This window comes from Tenrec ecaudatus, chromosome 1 (genome assembly GCF_050624435.1).
Source record: "Tenrec ecaudatus isolate mTenEca1 chromosome 1, mTenEca1.hap1, whole genome shotgun sequence".
NCBI lineage: Eukaryota > Metazoa > Chordata > Mammalia > Afrosoricida > Tenrecidae > Tenrec > Tenrec ecaudatus.
In genome coordinates this window covers 170,170,459-170,188,816 of record NC_134530.1, presented here as the reverse complement: position 1 = coordinate 170,188,816, position 18,358 = coordinate 170,170,459, and the positions used below count along the sequence as shown (strand labels likewise).

General features: G+C 50.9%; 1 protein-coding gene across 1 annotated transcript; it reads right to left on the bottom strand.

Moving 5' to 3' along the window:
- Nucleotides 1–3,779: 3,779 nt before the first annotated feature.
- Nucleotides 3,780–16,779, bottom strand: SLAMF8 (SLAM family member 8). Its single transcript, XM_075540432.1, has 5 exons — nucleotides 16,755–16,779; nucleotides 12,443–12,769; nucleotides 8,437–8,742; nucleotides 8,247–8,357; nucleotides 3,780–6,454 (listed from the first exon to the last, which is right to left on the bottom strand). Exons 1-5 carry the CDS (start codon nucleotides 16,777–16,779, stop codon nucleotides 6,390–6,392), a joined length of 834 nt encoding a protein of 277 aa, XP_075396547.1. The 3' UTR covers nucleotides 3,780–6,389.
- Nucleotides 16,780–18,358: the final 1,579 nt, after the last annotated feature.

Sequence of the window (18,358 nt, the reverse complement as noted above, 5' to 3'; positions counted from 1 at the left end):
TCTGAGCTAGAGGCCACTTGTTTATCTTTGAGCCTTTAAGACCCCAGACGCTATATCTTTTGATAGTCGGGCACCATCAGCTTTCTTCACCACATTTGCTTATTCACTGGCTTTGTCTTCAGCGGTTGTGTCGGAAAGGTGAGCATCATAGAATGCCAATTTAATAGAAGAAAGTATTCTTGCATTGAGGGAGCACTTGAGTGGAGGTCCAATGCCCTTCTGCTACCTTAATACTAAACTTATAAATATAGGCACATAGATCTATTTCCCCATCCTCATATATAAATATATTTGCATATGTACATATCTTTATCTAGACCTCTATAAATGTCCTTTGCCTCCCAGCTCTTTCCTCTATTCCCTTGACTTTCCTCCTGTCCCACTATCATGCTCAGTCTCCACTTGGGTTTCAGTAATTCCTCTTAGTTACATTACCCTTGATCATGCCCTAACAAGCCTCCCACACCCACCTCACCACCAATTTGGATCACTTGTTGTTCCCTTGTCCCTGGATTTGTTAACACTACCTCCCTTCCTCCCCACCTCCCCCTATACCATGTCCCTCTGGAACTGTCGGTCCCGTTGCTTTGTCCTCCAGAGTGTTCATCCAGACTATCTTATTTAGACAGACCTGCAGAGATAATAACATGCACAAAAACAAGACAGAGCAAAACCAAGCAACAATATAAAACAAAACCAGAAACCACTGACAAAAAAAAAACAAAACAAAACACAAGAAAGAAAAGCTTGTAGTTTGTTCAAGGATCATTTGTTGGTGTTTAGGAATGTTTTCCAGTCCAGTCTGTTGGGGCACCATGCCCTGGCCCCAAAGTCCACCTTCAGCATTCCCTGGGGACCTTGTCACTCCAGTCCCTTGCTGTTCTGCTGTACTCCCCTAGTGCTTTGCCTCGGTGTGGTGGCATCAGATAGGGTGCAATTCCTGCACGGTGTCTCAGGTGTTGTCCTCTGTAGAGCTATGGGTCAGTAAGGGGCGTTATGTCTCATAGTGGGGCTGGCCATGTGATCCTCTCTGTGGACTGGCTGCTCTAATTGGGGTCATCGTCCTCAAGGCCTGGTGGGCCAGGATGTGCTCCACAGGGGTGCAGATGAAGGGGGAGTAGGAAAGAGTAGAACTGTTTATTTATTATGTTATCTACCTATCTATATAAATATATATAAATAAAATTATTAGCATTCTGGTTTAGTTTCTCTAAAGAACCCTGTCTGACATAGTTGTGCTGTGTGCTGTCCAGTCTGCTCTCACTCACAGTGATCACAGTGGACACGATCGAACTGCTCCAGAGGGCCCGCTCAGTTGTAATCTTTACGGGTGGATTGGATTGCTGAACACCGAAGCCACTGCACCGCCAAGAGCCGTCGACGGCTTCCTGTCCACACTTCAGATACGTTCCCTGAACAACGCTGAGAAAAACGGCTGGAGGGAGCGAGGATAATTCTTCCTTATAGGAAGCATGGCTTGCTTGCCTTGATTCCCCGCCCCACAACCCCAAGCAGGATTTTCACTGGCCTCTTTTGTTCCACATTCATCCAGTCTCTACTTAATTTCAATTGCTTAATGTTGGAAGGAGCTCCTGGATGATCTAAGGCAGGAGTGGCAAAGAAGCTTCATCTTGACTTCTAACTTCAACTAGATTGGTAGGGATGACTGGAGATGTGTAGCATCCGGACTCGGCGGGGAAAGCGTGGCATAATTAATTAGCCACGTCTGCCACAGAAGGAGGAAGTCTAGATAGATGTGCGGCTTATTTGTCATTCAGTCTGATGCCACCTCTCACCAAAGACAAACAATCTCTGGTCTGCAAGGTTGCCCTGACATGGCTTTTGCTTAAGTACGTTCACTGCAGCAGCTCGCTCGCTACTTGGGTCTCTCCCTTTGTCATGGAGCATTTCCCGGGGCCCATGACATGGTGTGAGGGACTGGACAGCTCCAGATGACCTAAGTCGAATCCAGACTCTGCCATGACTACTATTGTCACTCTAGGGAAGTAAATCCTATGGGGACAGTTTGACTCTGTAGCATATGGTATGACTGAGTCAGAATTGATTTGATGGCAATAGGTTGGGGAAGTAGCAGTCGTCTTTGGGCCTCAGTCATCCACTCGGGAACTGAGAAACTGGAACTGAGTAACCACAACGTTTTCTTCCTGCTAGGGGTTGTTACATAATTTCTCGTCAAATTGAAGCTACAAAGTGAAGGATGGAGTCTAGCCTTCCAATCGGGTCACAGATGGTGCCTCCTTGTGGGTGTGACTTTCTCAGAAGGAGGGTCCTAGAACCTCCCCCTCCCTTTCTGCCTTCACCTTCCTGTTGACACCAAGTGGAGACCTGTGGGCGTCCTGGAGACATGTTCACGGTCATCGGATCCACAAGATTTTGCACCCACTGGCTGATGATGTTCCTGCATTCTGCACCATTGCATGTGGTTGCGTGAGCCTGAAGAGGGACTTATGGACTAGAATCGGACTTATGGACTGGGTTGGACTGGGCTGGGATGTTTTATGGATGCATGATTACTTCTTGATATAAAGCTCTCTCTCACACACATATATGAATGTCTCTGGATCTTTTTCTCTAGTCAACCCGGCCTAACGCACTGCTCTAAAATCCATTGACCTTAGTCATACCATCTGGGCTTGCATGATAATCCTTCAGGTCTTCTGAGCCTTTTGTTCTAAATGAAACATGCCAAGGTTCTACACCTCATATGACCCGATTTTCAGACTTCTCACCCATCTGGTCATTATCTTCTGGCTCAGGCTGGCTGTGCACTGCTCCCGTGTGCTTTGCCTGCCCCTTCTGGCTGTGGGGGACAGGACTCACCTGGACCCATGCTTAGTCCCAGGAGAGGCACCACGCACTCTATCTTGAGGTCCAGGGGAGGTTCCAATTTCAGGGTCCTTCCATAAGACGGCATGCCGAACAGGGAGAAGGAGCCATGAAGTCACCTTTGAAAGGAGGTGGCGCTTTCCCCAAAGAGTGAGTAAGTAACCAACTATTCCTTAAGAGACCAGGTGCGATGCTTAATAAACACAGAGGAAGAGTTAGTTGCCAGAGGGGTCACCAAGGTTTTTGCAGTGATTTTTTTCACCCCCCCGCCCCCTCCAAGAATGAGGCCTTGGGAACTCATATCTCCACTGAGGGCAGAAAAATAATTCCAACTCTTCTCTCTTACTGCACTTCATCTTCATTTTCTTCGTTTTCAAGTCACATGACCCCATGGCCATAGACACTCTTGTCTTTTGTGTAAAAAAGCTACTGAAAAGACTATTGCTTAAGGAGAAGCAAATGAAAACTAGCAAGAGCAGATATGAGAAGATTCTAGTCTAAGGACAATGGTATCAAGGCCATCCACAGAAAAACTCACTCTGACAGATGGGGGGTTTCTCCCTCTCACTCTAGCCCCAAGGAGAGGGTGTTGAAAGCCCCACAGGCTCCTATGTGACCTGTGCCTTCCACATCCCTCTCCTGTCATGGTTAGCTAGTGCCACTGCCACAGAAACACCAGAGTAAGTGACTTTTAACAAACCAGGATTTATTGGCCCATGGTTCTGGAGGTGAAAAGTCCACGCCACCATCCAAGTGAGGTTGATTCCTTCCATGCAGGCATTCCCAGGATTTCCCTGGTTCAGAGCTCGCTGATGACCCTCACATAGCTTCTGTCTCGCCCTCCCCCGCCCCTGCCCCATGTGTGGCCAAGTATGTCTCTGTCTAATCTGCTCCTTATACCACTCAGAAATGATGAGGTTCCAGCCCCCAGTTTGCATATGGTCTAATTAATATGATTAAAACAAAAACCCAAACCCAACAACCCCCATTGCAAAACAGGATTCCTTCCACAGGTACAGACAATGGGATTCTAAGTCAATCCGCAATACCGCCTTCATTTTGATCCAAGCCCCTTGGTCTCTGTTCTGTGCAAACACCAACCATGCAGCCACTTCAGGGCCATTGTGTTTCCTGCTGTCTCTGTCCAGAATACACTTGCCCCAGTCACTGCGTGGTAGGCTCCTTCACTTCATTTATTCTCCATTCAAATACCACCTTACCTGAGATCCCCTTCTCATGATCTAGAATGGCCCCAGCCCTCCCTGGCCCACCATTCCTAGCCCTTTCCTTAGGATTCTTGTTCTGAGTAGGCCCTGTCAACACTTGACACACACACTTGTTTGCTTGTACGATCTAGAGTCTCCACTCCAGGAAAGCAGGCCGTGGTGCTCACTACTGGTTCCCCGGCACCCAAAACCGCACCATGTCCATGTTGGGATGCAGTCAATATTTGCTGGAGTGTGACTTTCAAAGCTCAAATCCCCAATGTCTATTAGCACACAAATTGGTTTCACATTTTGTTTTTCCGTGGAGGACTCATTAGGCAACTAGTTGACAAATGAGTCACTGGGGATAGGGACATTGATTTATTTGAACAGCACAGATCCGGACAAAAAGCCCCGATGCACCACATACTAAAGTCACTTTCTAAGGGAGGGTGTTGGGGGCTACCTGGTCACAGGAGGGCTCCGGGCCTCTCGAGTACTGCTCTAAGGTAGGACATGGAGAAAATTGGGCAGTGGCGTGGGCCTGTGCTTTCTTCTCTCATAGAGTCTCCATGGCTCACGGGTAGGTCTGGGCTTCCTCTTCCACATCATTTGTAGGGGCTGAGATCAGTTTGCTGTGTTCAGTGACCGGACTCTCCTCCAGGTGGGTGGCCACGTGCACTGCTCAAGTGGTCGCAGGAGAAGGCAATGGGAGAGACGTGGGAAAGGCATAGGGATGAGGCAAAGCCAGGTGACCAGCATGAGATCTCCGGGCAGAGCTGCCATCGGACAAGGCCACTCCAGGAACAGCCAAGTGGAGGAGTGGCAACACGCACCTAGAAGGCCAGCCGGGCCGGTCATTGGTCCAAAATGGGAAATGGGGGTGGTGGGGGGCGAGTTGGGAAGGAGCAACCCTTGGGTAAAAAGGACATCCTGGGTGGGTGTCTTGGGAAATTTCTTCACTATCCACTCTTTCTTCAATACCTCCTTCTTCTCTGTCATCTCTTCCTCTAAGATTTGAGGCCTCGGGAGACATCTGGTTACCCCTGCTAGGGGGTAAAGTTACCAGCTCTCCATCTCTTAAGTGTAAGTTTAGTTCATCAACTTTTTCCAGAGTTGCAGGAGCCCAGAGATTTCCTATACAGACTCATTCCAAGGCAGGTTGTATTTTTCAAAGGTGACCATGATAATAGGTTCTTCTTTCAAAGTGACCTTGACAGTCCTTACTCTCAGCGGTGGAGCCTTTGCCGCTTCTTGAACGTGGGTGGATCTTCTTTGCTTTCCTCTTGGAGGGTGACAGAATCTGGGATGCCTCCCCAGTCCCTCCTCTCCTTCGTTGCTCCCTGCTTTGCTCCTCCTGGCTTCTCACTGTCCTGTGCTCAGGCAGAAAGTTGCACTGGCACTTCCTGTTGGTGAGGGCACAGTGGTTCTCACCCTGTGGGTTGTGACCCCTTTGGGGGTCGAATGACTCTTTTACAGGGGTTGCCCGATTCATAACAGTAGCAAAATTACAGGTGTGAAGTAGCAACGGAAATGCTTTTATAGTTGGGGTCACTACAACATGAGGAACCCTATTAAAGGGTCACGACATTAGGAAGGTTGAGAACCACTGGTTCCAGAGAATAAGGAGAACCTCACCCCTCATTCCTCGCTCCTGAAGGAGGCATGAGGGTCAAAGAAGATGGCAAGGATGTCAATTAAGAATCACTTGCAAGGTGTCATCCACCCCAACCATGAAATGTCAACCATCCCATGGTAGTCTATGGACTCAGATGATCTGGAAGTCTTCTCGGCCAGGAGAGCCTCCTGTCCCCTTCTCACTCCTGCCTTATCTTATGAAAATGTCTGGGTCGCCAGGAAGCATCATCATCTCAAGTTGCAGGGGCTGCCGTTGAGGCTAGAAGTAGAGTTTATCTGCAGGTTCAAATGTCAACTGCCTTTTAGAGTCCCGTACCCAGGCTGGCGACAGTCCTCTGGTGCCCGTTGTCTACTGTTTCATAAATAATGGCCGGAGAGTATCGTAGTTCCGGCGGGTTCTGGACAACTTCTAGCATCTCTGAGGGACGTTTCTGTTGGTCTCCTCTTACCCAGAGTAGAGCCACGACATGCACAGTGAAGGAGTGAGGGAAGGCGATGGGAGGTTCTGTAGGTACTTTCTGTCCTCTCACAATGACAGCTGTGCTGGCTGTCCCCCAAAGGCAAGGAGAGAGTCTCACAGGAGGTATGAGGACCACTGAGATTTCTAGAGACCAGCGATGTCCCAAAGCATTATGTTGGCTGGGCAGCAGGGCTCCTGATGATCTAGATGTCCGTTCATATCCTTTCTCATGGCCGACCCTACACAGGTGGGTTCTCTGTCTCGGGAGCCACACCGTTGGCACGGGCATCTTGCTTCTTGTTCCCTGGTGAGAATATCAGAGAGCAAGTTACTCATACAATGCTTATATTCTTGGCGTTCTGGGCCAGGCACAAGATCTCTCACTGCGAACATTTCCCTTCTAAGCGGTCACCTCCAAGTAGCTCTCTCTTGATCTAAGAGAGGAGAGACTCTGAGAACAAGAAATTCTTGTCCATGTCTGTCTAAACTTGATCTGCGGCTCTCCCGTGGTTGTAGCTGGAGGTGCGATAGAGAAACTGAGCTAGAACCACTTAAAGGACGCGGCAGAGCTGGGTCCTAGGTGGGAGCCTTCCCGCTCTGCCAGGGAGTCAAGTTCTCTCTGTGTCCTTTCTCATGAGGCAAAACTGCTCTTTTTTGAACCTTGACAACAGGATGGTAGGTGAAAGAAATCTAAGTCACACAGAACCGCACACCGAATGGTTCCATGCGTACAAACTTCTCAGCACAGGCAAATGTACACAGACCTAAAAAGATGATTTGTTGCCTGTTGCTGGAGGTGCGGGGTCAGGGGTGTGGACTTTCTGTTGGGAGTAATGAACATGCTCTAAAACGATCGCTGTGATCGATGGGCAGCTTGGTGAGTACCCTGAGAACCTTTGGGCTTTATGCTCTGAATGGGTGAAGGGTACGACATGGCAACTCTGTGTTAATAAAGCTGTCCGAGAACAAAAATCTGCTCTTTCCCTGGCCCCCATCATCTTACTACCAATCCTGGGGCTGTCTGAGGCAAAGGGCCAGGAGCAGAGCTTCTGCAGAGCAGACAGGGCCGGGCACGAACTCTTTCCTCTGCCTTCTGAGAGTGCACCAGAGCCTCGGGGCACCCCCTCAAGGTGAGGTCTCAGTGCCTCCCTCTTCTTGCTGACCTGGGGCCTGTAAGCCTGGGATGGAAATGGCCATGAAGTCCAGGTAATTAGGATGGTTCTTTCAGAGACAGGGCATCCGGGGCCAGGGGCAGAGGCACAATCCTGAGCTCAGAGCCTGGCCTGATCTCTAAGCTCCCTCTTTCCTCCTCTCTTCATGGAGATCACCCTCTCAGACCCTGGCTAGGGGGTGCTTCTCACAGGGAGCCACCTCTAGGGATGTCAGTTGAGGGATTCATCCATCCTTCCACTCACCATACCTCTTCTGAGTCCCAGATCTGCTTTAGAAACCACTGTTAAAGAGGTCGCCAGTGGTGATCCCAACTCTGCCTCCACAGGGCTCAGAGTTCAGCGAAGTTCAATGCAATAAATGTTGTGAATGGAGTAGGTATGAACTTAACGGGGGTGGGGTGGAGTAGGGGAAAGAGTCCTGGTGGCACCCTGAGCTAGGCAATGGGCTGCTAATCACAAGGTTGGTGGTTCAAACCTACCAGCTGCCCTGAGGGAGAAAGATGAGGCTGTACAGATTGATAGCCTCAGACACCGTGGAGAGGGTCACTGCAAGTCAGAACGGACCCAATGGCAATCGGCTTGTTTGTGTCTCGCTTTGTGGGTTGGAAAGAAGGTTGGGAGGTTTCTTGGAGTAACCACATCTTGAAGATGAAGTAGGAGAAAGGGTATTTGGTGGGAAGTCCGAGACAATGCGCCCCAGGCAGAGAGAAGAGCATGTGCATGGCCCGGAGAGAGGCATGTGAGGGAGGGGTCATTTATTTGAAGACCTGCACAAGCAATTGTAAGTAGTTCAGTCTGGCTAAAGGCCCAAGTGTGAGATGGAGAGGGCGGAGAGAAGAGGTGGGAGAGGTAAGGAGGCGCAGATCATCTCATTAGCAGGAGGTCCATCCTGCCATCCACCTCCTGCACCTGCCGGACTCCTACCTGAGCAGGGACTGCAGTGCCAGGCTGAGAGGAGACCGGCCAGCACCAGGATCAGCGAGGCTGGCAGCAGCAGCAGCAGCAGCACATCATTGTAGGAGGTTTTCCCTGGTGCTGGACATGGATGGAAGTGGGAGGATCAGAGGTAGAATGATGATTTGTGGTCCCATAACCACCCTAGCCCTGGGCATACCTGCATCATGGTGACAGCTCTCCCAGGGGGTGACTGTGGCCAAGGCCCAGCTGACAGGGTTGGAGACGATGCAGGAGTAGGCCACACTCCTGTCTCTGGGCCCCAGCGAAACCATGAGCACCTGTCCATTTGCAAACAGGCCAAGTGGCTTCAGAGTAGTGTCAATGGTCTCTTCTTGTCGCCAGCTGTAAGTGACATCACTGATGTTGGGGGCCCAGCAGGAGAGAAAGACCTGGCAGGTCCCAGGGAACTGGGCGTCCCTTGTTGCAGCGATGAACACTTGGACCGTGGGCCTGGGTACTGCATCTGGGCAAGAACAGAAGCAGGCAATGGGTTACAGGGGAACGCGGCTGGACCCACAGGGCTAGCTCCAGGACCCACAAGGTGCTAGATGCCAGTTCTGGCCAGCCTTGTTCACCAAACTGCTCTGGTTTCCCATTACCCATAGACAGACACTGAGCTCCTGAGCCTTTTGTTCCAAACTCTTCCTGATGTGGGCACACATGCCAGCCTCTCCAGTCATCCCTCTGGCTGGCGCTCCCTCTCTATCCTGCTCCGTCCGCAGTTCTTTGAAACATGTCACGCCCGTCCATATCTTTCATGCTTCCCTAAAGGTACATATGTCATGCCTGCTTGCCCTCTTCAAAATTCCCATTGACTGCAGGGTCCAGCTTTGGCTCATTGCGTCTGCTTTGTGCCCTGGCTGTGCAGCCATCCCTGGGGGCCCAGGTCTGGCTCTGAGCCGCGCACGCTGTCTGCCCCTCTCTTCTTCCGTCTCAGTCAACAGCAGACAGCAGACCTGCACAAGCCAGGCAGGAAAACAAATCCATTTCTTGGCCTTTTGAAACTTACAGTCTGACGAGGAAGACAGATATTGACAAGGGATTGTAAATAATTAAGAAAGTAACTGCAAGGGTGTAAAATGTTTTGAAGGATGAGCCAGGGGATTGGGGGCCTGTCTGGTTATCTCGATCTCCACTAAGTCCCTCGTGCTGGCCGAGCCATCAAAGCAAGAGACAGTTTTACAAAAAGGCACATCCTTCGCCGTGGAGCTGCTTCCAACTCAAGGCGACCCTAAGTGGTATAGAGCAGGATGGCTCCACAGGGTTCCCGTGGGCGGGGTCTTCGTGGATGTCTTAAGCTCTTCTTCCTCAGCACCAGTGGGTGGATTCAAACCCTCATCTTTCGGTTAGGAGCCAAGTGCACAGCATTTGCCTCACCCAGGGACCTCGGGAAATCTCCAAGTGCAAAAATCCCCGCAACTCTGACGCGTGACCACCTTCCAGGATGGGGTAGGACAGCCACAGTCTTCCCAAGGCTGGCATCTTTACGGAAGCCAACTGCTACCTCCCCTTTTCCCCGCTGAGTGGCAGGTGGGTTTGAACCTCCAACCTTCCAGTTGGCCGCAGAGAGCTTGATCACTGTGCCGCCAGGGCTCCTTCTGGCAAAATCGTAAGTTCTCCAAAAATCAGTCTGAGACGATGCCTCCCCTTTGCTGGGCAGGGAGAGGAGACACACGGATCCTGAACCTTGATGGCCAGGGACCAGCAGGGGAGCCTTCTGGTGATAACAGGAGGGTTCGGGCTCTGACAGCATCCCAAAGTCAAACAGAGCAGAACCTCGTTAATGCCCGCACAGTCTGGTGAGATTTGCGATGTGAAAGAAAGGAAAGCGTTGCTGGGCACACTAATAGTATAAACAAAGATGACAGGGGGTGGGGTGGGGGGTTATTTACCCCACTTAAGAGGACAAGCTGCTTCCAAACACGATCAGGCACAGTGGAAACACCCATTGACATTTTCCGTAACTGATCTACTAATTCAAATCATTCTTATCTATTGTCAAAGCAGAGCTCCAAAGGACTGCCGCTTGGCAGCTTTGTGCAATTAGTTCTAATCACGCTATGTACTTGGAAGCAATAAAACAGCAATTTCCTTAAAATCTGTAATTCAGACGCTGAGAACAAGGCATTGTAGAGCTTAGTGGCGTGGGTGCTGCGTGTGTTATCGCGTTCAGCATCCTCATTTCACATGTGTGGCTGCTGAGTTGCAGAGCCGGCGAGAGGCTTCAGGGCTGCCTGGAGGCTTGGGTAGATTTTCCACTCCACAGAATCATTGGGCTAAGTAGACCTCAGGGGTGGGGTGCTAAAATGCAGCCCGCACCCGGTGCAGGGCTGTGTCTATCCAGGAGGGTTACCTGGCTCATTGCACAAAGGTGCCTTATGGCCTGTGGCTTCCTGAGCGCGTACCTGAGGACAGCGGTTAGCCTCTGCGTCTCTCTCGCCTCTAGTTTTTGCTCTTTGCGTGTCTTTCTCCCTCACTGCGGGCTGCTTCCCAGCTGCCACCTCTACTGGCTTTTCTTAAAACTGGTCCCCCACCTCCACTCTATTCAAATTTCCACTGAAATGGAAGTCTGAGGTCACTTGCATCTACTTTTCAGCCCCCGAGGCAGACCAATGAGAGTGCAAAGGCCATCCGTTCCTCAGTCAGCAGAAACGTGGTCGAGGTGGGAGTGGTGCTGGTGATGGGAATGGCCGAGGTAGTGGTGATGGTGGTGCTTGTGGGGGTGGTAGTGGGGGTGGTGATGGTGAATGAGATGATGTGGACGTAGAAGTGGGTGGAGGAGGTGGTGGAGATGGTGGAGGAGGTGGTGATGGACAATGAAGTGAGTAGAAGGTGGTGATGGTGACGTTGAAGCAGGTAGTGTTGGTGAAGGAGGTGATGGAGGAGGTGTAGGTGGTGATGGTGAAGGAGATAATGACGGAGGTAGAAGTGATGACGGAGGTAGTGATGGTGGAGGTGGTGATGGTGGAGGCGGTGATGGCGGAGGTGGTGATGGTGGAGGTGGCAGTGGTGTTGGTATTGATGATGGTGAAGATGGAGGTGGTGTTGGAGGAGGCCATGGTCAAGGAGGTGATAGTGGAGGTGGTGGTAGTGTTGGTATTGATGATGATGAAGGATGTAATGGCAGAGGTAGTTGGCGGGGATGCTGAAGAAATGGTGATAGGGGTGGCAGAGGTGGAGTTCCTGGCTGGACGCCCAGATAGGCTTCCAAACCAAGTCAGCAACCCAAGAGAGATGCCGAATGCCGCTGCGTGACTGGCTACAGCAGACCTAAGTGGAGTAAAGACAGCATCTAGCCAAGACCTGCCAGCTCATAGAGTCTGGGGAAATAATAATAGTTGTTTAAGCCAGTAGGTTTTCAGTTGGAGTTTTTGAAGCAACAAATAATCTATGAATGATACATAACTGAAATCTTTCTAAACACACCTAAAAGAGCCTTTAAAGGAAATACAAAATGAGTATTCTATAGTTTTAACTATAATTTTGTTTTTAAATAATGAAAGAATTGTACTATAGATTACTTGGCAACATTTTTTCCCCTTGGCTTGTGAGGTGCCATTGAATTAGTTCCTAACCTTTAATGCCTCTCTCTCTCTCTCTCTCTCTCTCTCTCTCTCTCTCTCTCTCTCTCTCTATATATATATATATATATATATATATATATATATATATATATATATATATAGTGGGATCAAACACTGCTGGGCTTGTGCCTGTTTCCCAATCGAAAATAATGGTGTGCCTTACAATCTATGATAACGTCTTAGAATTAATGACATATCAAGGCTCAGTATTGACCTACAGCTTTTGCAAACACCACTGCATTTCACCCGTCGAGCCAGTCTGCATGGTGAGCCTGCAGCTTCCATCTGACGAGTGAAGAAGGTGATGCTCAGGGAGGTTGCACATTGAGTCCGAGGCCACTGAGCCAAGAAAAGGCAAGTCGAGTTCGGATTCGGACTGTGTGATGGTGAAGCTGGCCCACTGTCCCAGGTAGGAGCTCCCTGAGAGCACCTGAGGGGCTTGCTTACAGGTGACTGCCAGGCAGAAATTTCCTGAATCAGCAACTTGGCCAGAGGCTAGAGGTTTCTGGAACCCAGTTCTCCCCAGGACTCTAGATGCGTGCCTGTGGGAGGCGGGGGGCCCGAGTCAGGGGCACTCACCATACACCTTGAGCTGCAGGGTCTGGGACTGGGCCCGACCCACCGTGTCTACTAGCAGAACAGAGAAGTTGCCGCTATCTCCAGACTCCAGTGGCCGCAGCTCCAGGCTGAGGTTGCTGTGTAGCTGGGCTCGGCCCAGGAAGCGGGAGTGGTATAGAGTCTCTGAGGAATTCTGGAAAAACGTGGCCAGGAGCTCCTCCGAAGGCCAGAGAGATCTCCAGATGACATCACGGACTTGGAACCCGGGAGGTTGCTTTGCCACCAGCAGCACGGAGCCCCCCACCTGTCCCTGGATGCTGGCACCAGTAACAGCCATGGGAAGCAGAGCTGAAAGAACAGAGCAGAGTTACTCGGGCACCTCCATCTGAATGACCAGCGAGGGTACCAGCCTCCCTTCAGCCACAGTGCCCCACTCACCTTGCATGTGTACACTGCGCCAGGTCAAGGGAGAATCTGGTCCCTGTGCTCACGGCACTCACTGAGGATGCCAGACACTTCAGCAAGCAATTACAATACAGGAAGTAGGAGAATGGGAAAAGGAGTCCCTGGATCAAAACCACTGAGCACTCGACTACTAGCCCAAAGGTTGGAGGTTCAAATCCACCCTGAGCCACTTCAGAAGATACTGAGGTAGAAAGCATCTGAAAGGTCACAGCCTTGGAAACTCTATGGAGCACAGTTCTACTCTGCCAACACAGCATCACCATGAGACTCAACATATAGTGTCGCCAGGAGACTGAACACAACATGACCATGAGATTCAATACAGTATGGCCAGGAGACTCAACACAGCATCACCAGGAGACTCAATCAGACAGTAGCCAACAGCAACAGGATGGGAGAGAATGGGATGGCCTGGGAGAAGGCAGGCTAGGATGACCTTACCCAGCCTGGAGGCGCTCAGAGAAGAAATGTAAACTGAGGCCTGTAGGGGTCTGGGAATCAGCCAGGGCAAGCGGAGGGCTGCCTGGAGAGACATGGGGAAGTGTGACAATCAGAGGGAACAGCGTGTTCAAAGGCCCCGAGGAGGGAGCCTGGTGCCTTGGGGAACTGAAAATACTGCTCTGCAGTGGGAGGAGGAAATTATACTATGGATTTGGGGAGCTGGCGGGAACCACAGTCCTGCAGCGAGCCCTGAAAGCCCACAGTGGAGGTTGGCTTAGGCTTTAACTTTAGAACAATGGGGGTCTTGGATAGATTTTGATCAGGAGAGTAACATGCTTAGCTGCATGGTTCGGAAGAGTGCTCCAGCAGAGGCATGGAGAAGGCATTGGAGGGAGGGTCAAACTGAGGCTGTTTGCATTCATTTAAGGAGAAGTGAGAAGCTTGTGTGGAGGAAGCTGGCAACAAGGACAGGAGGAGTGGGGGGAATTGAGAGGAAGATGATGCGATCCACAGGTCTTGCATAATGCATAGATCTGGGGTGTGAAGGAGAGAAGATTCCAGGGTGGCTTCTGGGCCCTTGGGATCCCTGGTGTGCTCCTTCCTGTGATCAGGGACCCTGGAGAAAAGGCAGACCGGGTGGTGAGGGGGCAGGATGCTGAGTGTAGTTGGGAACGTAGTAGGTGCATGGGTGGGAGTTACTTCGACTTTGAGTTACCTCCTGACTGCTTCCCAAGCTAATTTCTGTTCATCCTTCAAGACTCACTGCCTCCCTACTTTTGCCATTTCCCACACCAGGAGAGGTGGGAGTTACAAACTCTGGGTTCACCACTATCACTCCCCTTAAACCCATTGCTGGTAAGTCGGTTCTAACTCATAGTGACTGCATGTGATGGAATAGAACTGCCCCCAAACTGCCAATCTTTGTGGAGGTAGATCACCCAGTGTGTTTGCTAATAGGATGGCTGAGGGGCTCAACCATCCACCTTCAGTTTAGTGACTGAGGACTTAACCATTGTACCACCAGGGCACCTAATGACTCCCCCATCTTTCTATTAGGAGCCGTGGTTGTACAGTGGCTTCAGTGTGGGGCCACTGACCGAAAGGTCAGTGGTGTGGCTTGAATTCACCAGTAATATTGTGGGTGAAAGATGAAGCTGTCTGTTTCAACCCAGGTTCACAGCTTTGGAAACCCTAAGGGGAAGCTCTAGTCTGTCCCGCAGGATTGCTTTGAGTTAGAACGGACTGGATGGTTTTGAAGTTCCTCTGTTATGTTAGTCTGCTGATGCGTCACTGTCTCACCCTAGACTGAGAACCGCTCAAAAGCAATGACACTTTCTTATTTATGTTTGTACTCCTAGTGCCTACTAGCATTTTGGGCCAGGATGGAGGAGAAGCTCAGTACATTTTACTGGATGCATGGATGTATGCTTGGATTGAGGGATGGATGGGTGGATGGATGGAAGGAAGGAAGGATCGATGGATGGATGAATGTATGTTTGGATTGAGGGATGGATAGATGGATGGATGGATAGAAGGAAGGATGGATAGATGGATGCATGTTTGAATGGATGAATGAATGAATGAATGAATGAATGCACTGAGGACTCCTCACACACCTGGCATGGTATTAGGCATGGAGTACAGTGTAGACTAAGAGCCGTGTTCTGATAGACACTTAGATTGACAGCTAACTCTAGTCCCTCATCCATCTCACTGCCCTTCTGGGTCCCACCTGTCTCCAGGCCTGACTGGTGCTGAACTCTGTGTTAATGCAGGATAGAAACTTAACATGCAGAGAGATTAGCACAGGACTGAATGGTGACTCCCAGGGCGGAGCTATCCCTGTTTCTGCCACAGCTGGCTGTATCACCTTCAGCAGATCATTCGTTCTCATTTCGGATTTCTCACCCATTCAAACCACCAGCTGGTCCTCGGGAGAAAGAGAGGCCGTCTAGGGTGACGGTTTCAGAGACTCACAGGGGCCGTCCTCCTCTGTCCTGTGGGGTCGCGATGAGTCGGCATCGATTCCGTGGCAGGAGGTTTGGTTTGGTTTGGTACCAGATTAGCTATACTGATCGCTTATGCCATTAAGAACCCCTTTAAAAACAGACCTCCCCCCCATATGTCCAAAGATTTGAAAGGTTTTGTGAACCAGACAGATGGAAACCTTTTTTCTTTTTTCAGGGACAAAGTGTGTTTTCCCTGACGAGGCTTATTGTTAGTTCTCCAGCCGACCCTGCTCCATGGTGACGTTGCATGTCACTGAACAATGCTGTTCTGTCCGATGCCATTTTTGTGGTTGCCGATGTGTCTGCTAGTGTGTAGACTAGAGCCTTCCGGCCTAGAGAGCTCACCTTCAGGCATGACCCTGGCCAAGAGTCTGCTGTGACCCATGAGACTTTGCTTGGCTGACCTATTCTGGAAGCCCAAAGCCTGTTGCTGTTGACTGACTCCAACTTCGGGCGACTCAGTAGCACTGAGAACTGCCTAGTGGCATTTCCCAGAATATAAATCTTTATAGAAACTGACTGCCACATGTTTCTCTCACACTTGGCTGCCATCGGTGACCCTCCTGGTCTGTCAAATACTGGCAGCATAGCTTCCAGTCTCATAGCAACACCCCCAAACACCGCCTCATGACAAACTGACAGATGAGTGAAAACAGCTTCAGGGCCTTCGACAGAGCCCTCAGACTCTGGAACCCAGGTGGAGGACACTGGACAAAGTCCCCAAGTCTCTGGTACAAACAAAGGCATCTTAGTCTTTGCCTTCCCCGTACCCCCTATGGCCCAGCCCCGCAGGGCTGACCCTGTCACAGCAGCCACTTGCTGACCAAGGAAGGGAACTCAGAAATCACACAAGAGACCCAGCGTCTGTCATTTCAGCATCACACCATCAGCAGTCACTTTGAAGTCCAAAAGGACCACATGAAACCTTCTTCCCTTCTTCTGCCCCATCATTCTAACTCAATACTCACCCCCTCTCCCACAGGCCAGTAGGGAGAGACCTCTGATACTCCTCTCAGCTCCCCTCCCCTCCTTAGACTCTAGGGAGACCTGTCTAGCCCTTTCCTTCCCTGGTTCCCTAATCTGTGTGTAGCATTTCCCTGTGTTGACACAGACTACTCAGCATCCACACTCTCATCGTCAGCTCTAAACCGGCAAGCAGCACCAGCCTCCCTTTCTTCCACCTGGAGCCACAAACCAGCCATGTCTCCAGGCTGCTCTCGGGGCTGCCACTTCCTCCCTCCCAGGACTCTGCCTCTCTTTGCTGCCCATCTTGCCTTTCTTGTTGCCCAGGAGCCTGTGCGACTCTTCCCTACTCCTTGCCAGTTCCTGGGTTCTCACTCAGGATGGGGAAAGGAGTGCTCAGAGGTCTGGTGAGGGGCAGCTCTCTGAGACTGGCGGTCTGCACGTGCCCCACTTACCTTCCCAGAGAAGCAGACTCCACATGGCCATCCTGCTCTGGAGGGACGGGCACGCTTCCCCGACAACCCAGAGCCAGCGTGTCTCAGGCCAACCGGATGCAGGGATGGAGCTGTGGGCTTTCTGGAAAGTCCCATGTCCGGGAGGAGGAATCTTGACTCAAAACCAGATGCTCTGAAAGTGAAAATGTCCAACGCAAAGTGGAAGTTGGCTGTCGGTCTCGCTGGGTTTTCCAGGAGCAGATTCTTGTAAGTCATCCTCTTTTCCATGGTTGGAGAGTGCAATCCTGGGCAGCACGCCCTTGAACAAGCCCCTTTCCTCCCTCCTGACTGACTGTCATGTGGTCCACAAGCCCCAGCCCTGCCTTACTGCTCTCCGTCTTCCCTCTTGGGCCCAGAGAAGCCCTGCAAACTCCAGTTCCAATCAAGTGACTTCCCCGTTGCTTAACAGTCTTTCCTGGCCTCCCACAGCTCCTCAGGTTAAAGATTTAACTCCTTGGCTTAACTAACAAGGTGCTTTGGGTTGGACTCCAACCTGCTTCTCCAGACTGACCTCCGGCTTTCATGCTGTTCTCTGCCTTACCAAGCCAGGGCTACCTGCTCTCAGAACTCCCTGTTTCATACTGCCACGTGCTGGGATGCTTCCTCTACTGTGGGTGCTTTCCACTTCTCCTTCCCGACTAAGCGTGCTCACCTGGCCTGTCCGGCTTCTCTCCAGCCTTCCGGACTCTCGGCAGAGCGAGACCCTTCCTCCTCTGACTCAGTAGTGAGTACACTCTTCCTCAGCACCCTTGCGCATGTTTGTAAGTTGACTGGCCTCCATGGAGTGTTGCAAGGAGCACTGTGGCACTGCGGGTTAGGCACTGGGCTACTAACTGTAAGGTTGGTGGTTCTAACCCATCAGCTGAGCTGAGGGAGAAAGTTCAAGATGTCCGCTCCCTTAATGATTTAGTCTGGGAAACCTTATCTAGTGTCACGCTGAGTCAGAACTGACTTGATAGCAGAGGGCTGGGTTTGGATTTACAGCCCGCCTTGCCAGCAAAGCCATTTATGTCTGTCTGTGCCCCATTAATGCCCAGTACATCTCAGAAGCCATGCCCCGCCACCCCCGCTCCCCCACTGATGTACAGAGCAGACCTGTTCCATAGGGATTTCAAGGCTGTGGCCTTTGGGAAGTGGATCACAGGTCTTTTCTTGAGGCACCCCTGGGTGGTTTCGAACCACCAACCTGCTGGCTAGTAGTCCGGTACTCCCTGTTTACACCACCTCTGTGTATTTACTTAATATCAGCCCGATCACTGTTCACTGAGAGGATACTGCAGTCATCTTTTCCAAGATGGGGTTGGGCATCTGAGGATCAGAGTGGGCCAGGCAGAAGGGGCACAGCTGGATCTGGTCTTGACATTTAGTTGTAGTGCCTTTTGCCCCAGCTCCCTCCTCCTCATCCCTTTCAAGTCACTCACCTTTCTTCATTCAGGGAAGGAAGGCGCTGTGGAAAGGAGAAACCCTGATTGTGGCCTGTGGACCTGCAGGGGCCCTGGCTTATCAGTCACATGGAAGGCTCTTGGGGGCTCTGTTATGGACCAGTGAGGAATTGGGCATATGGT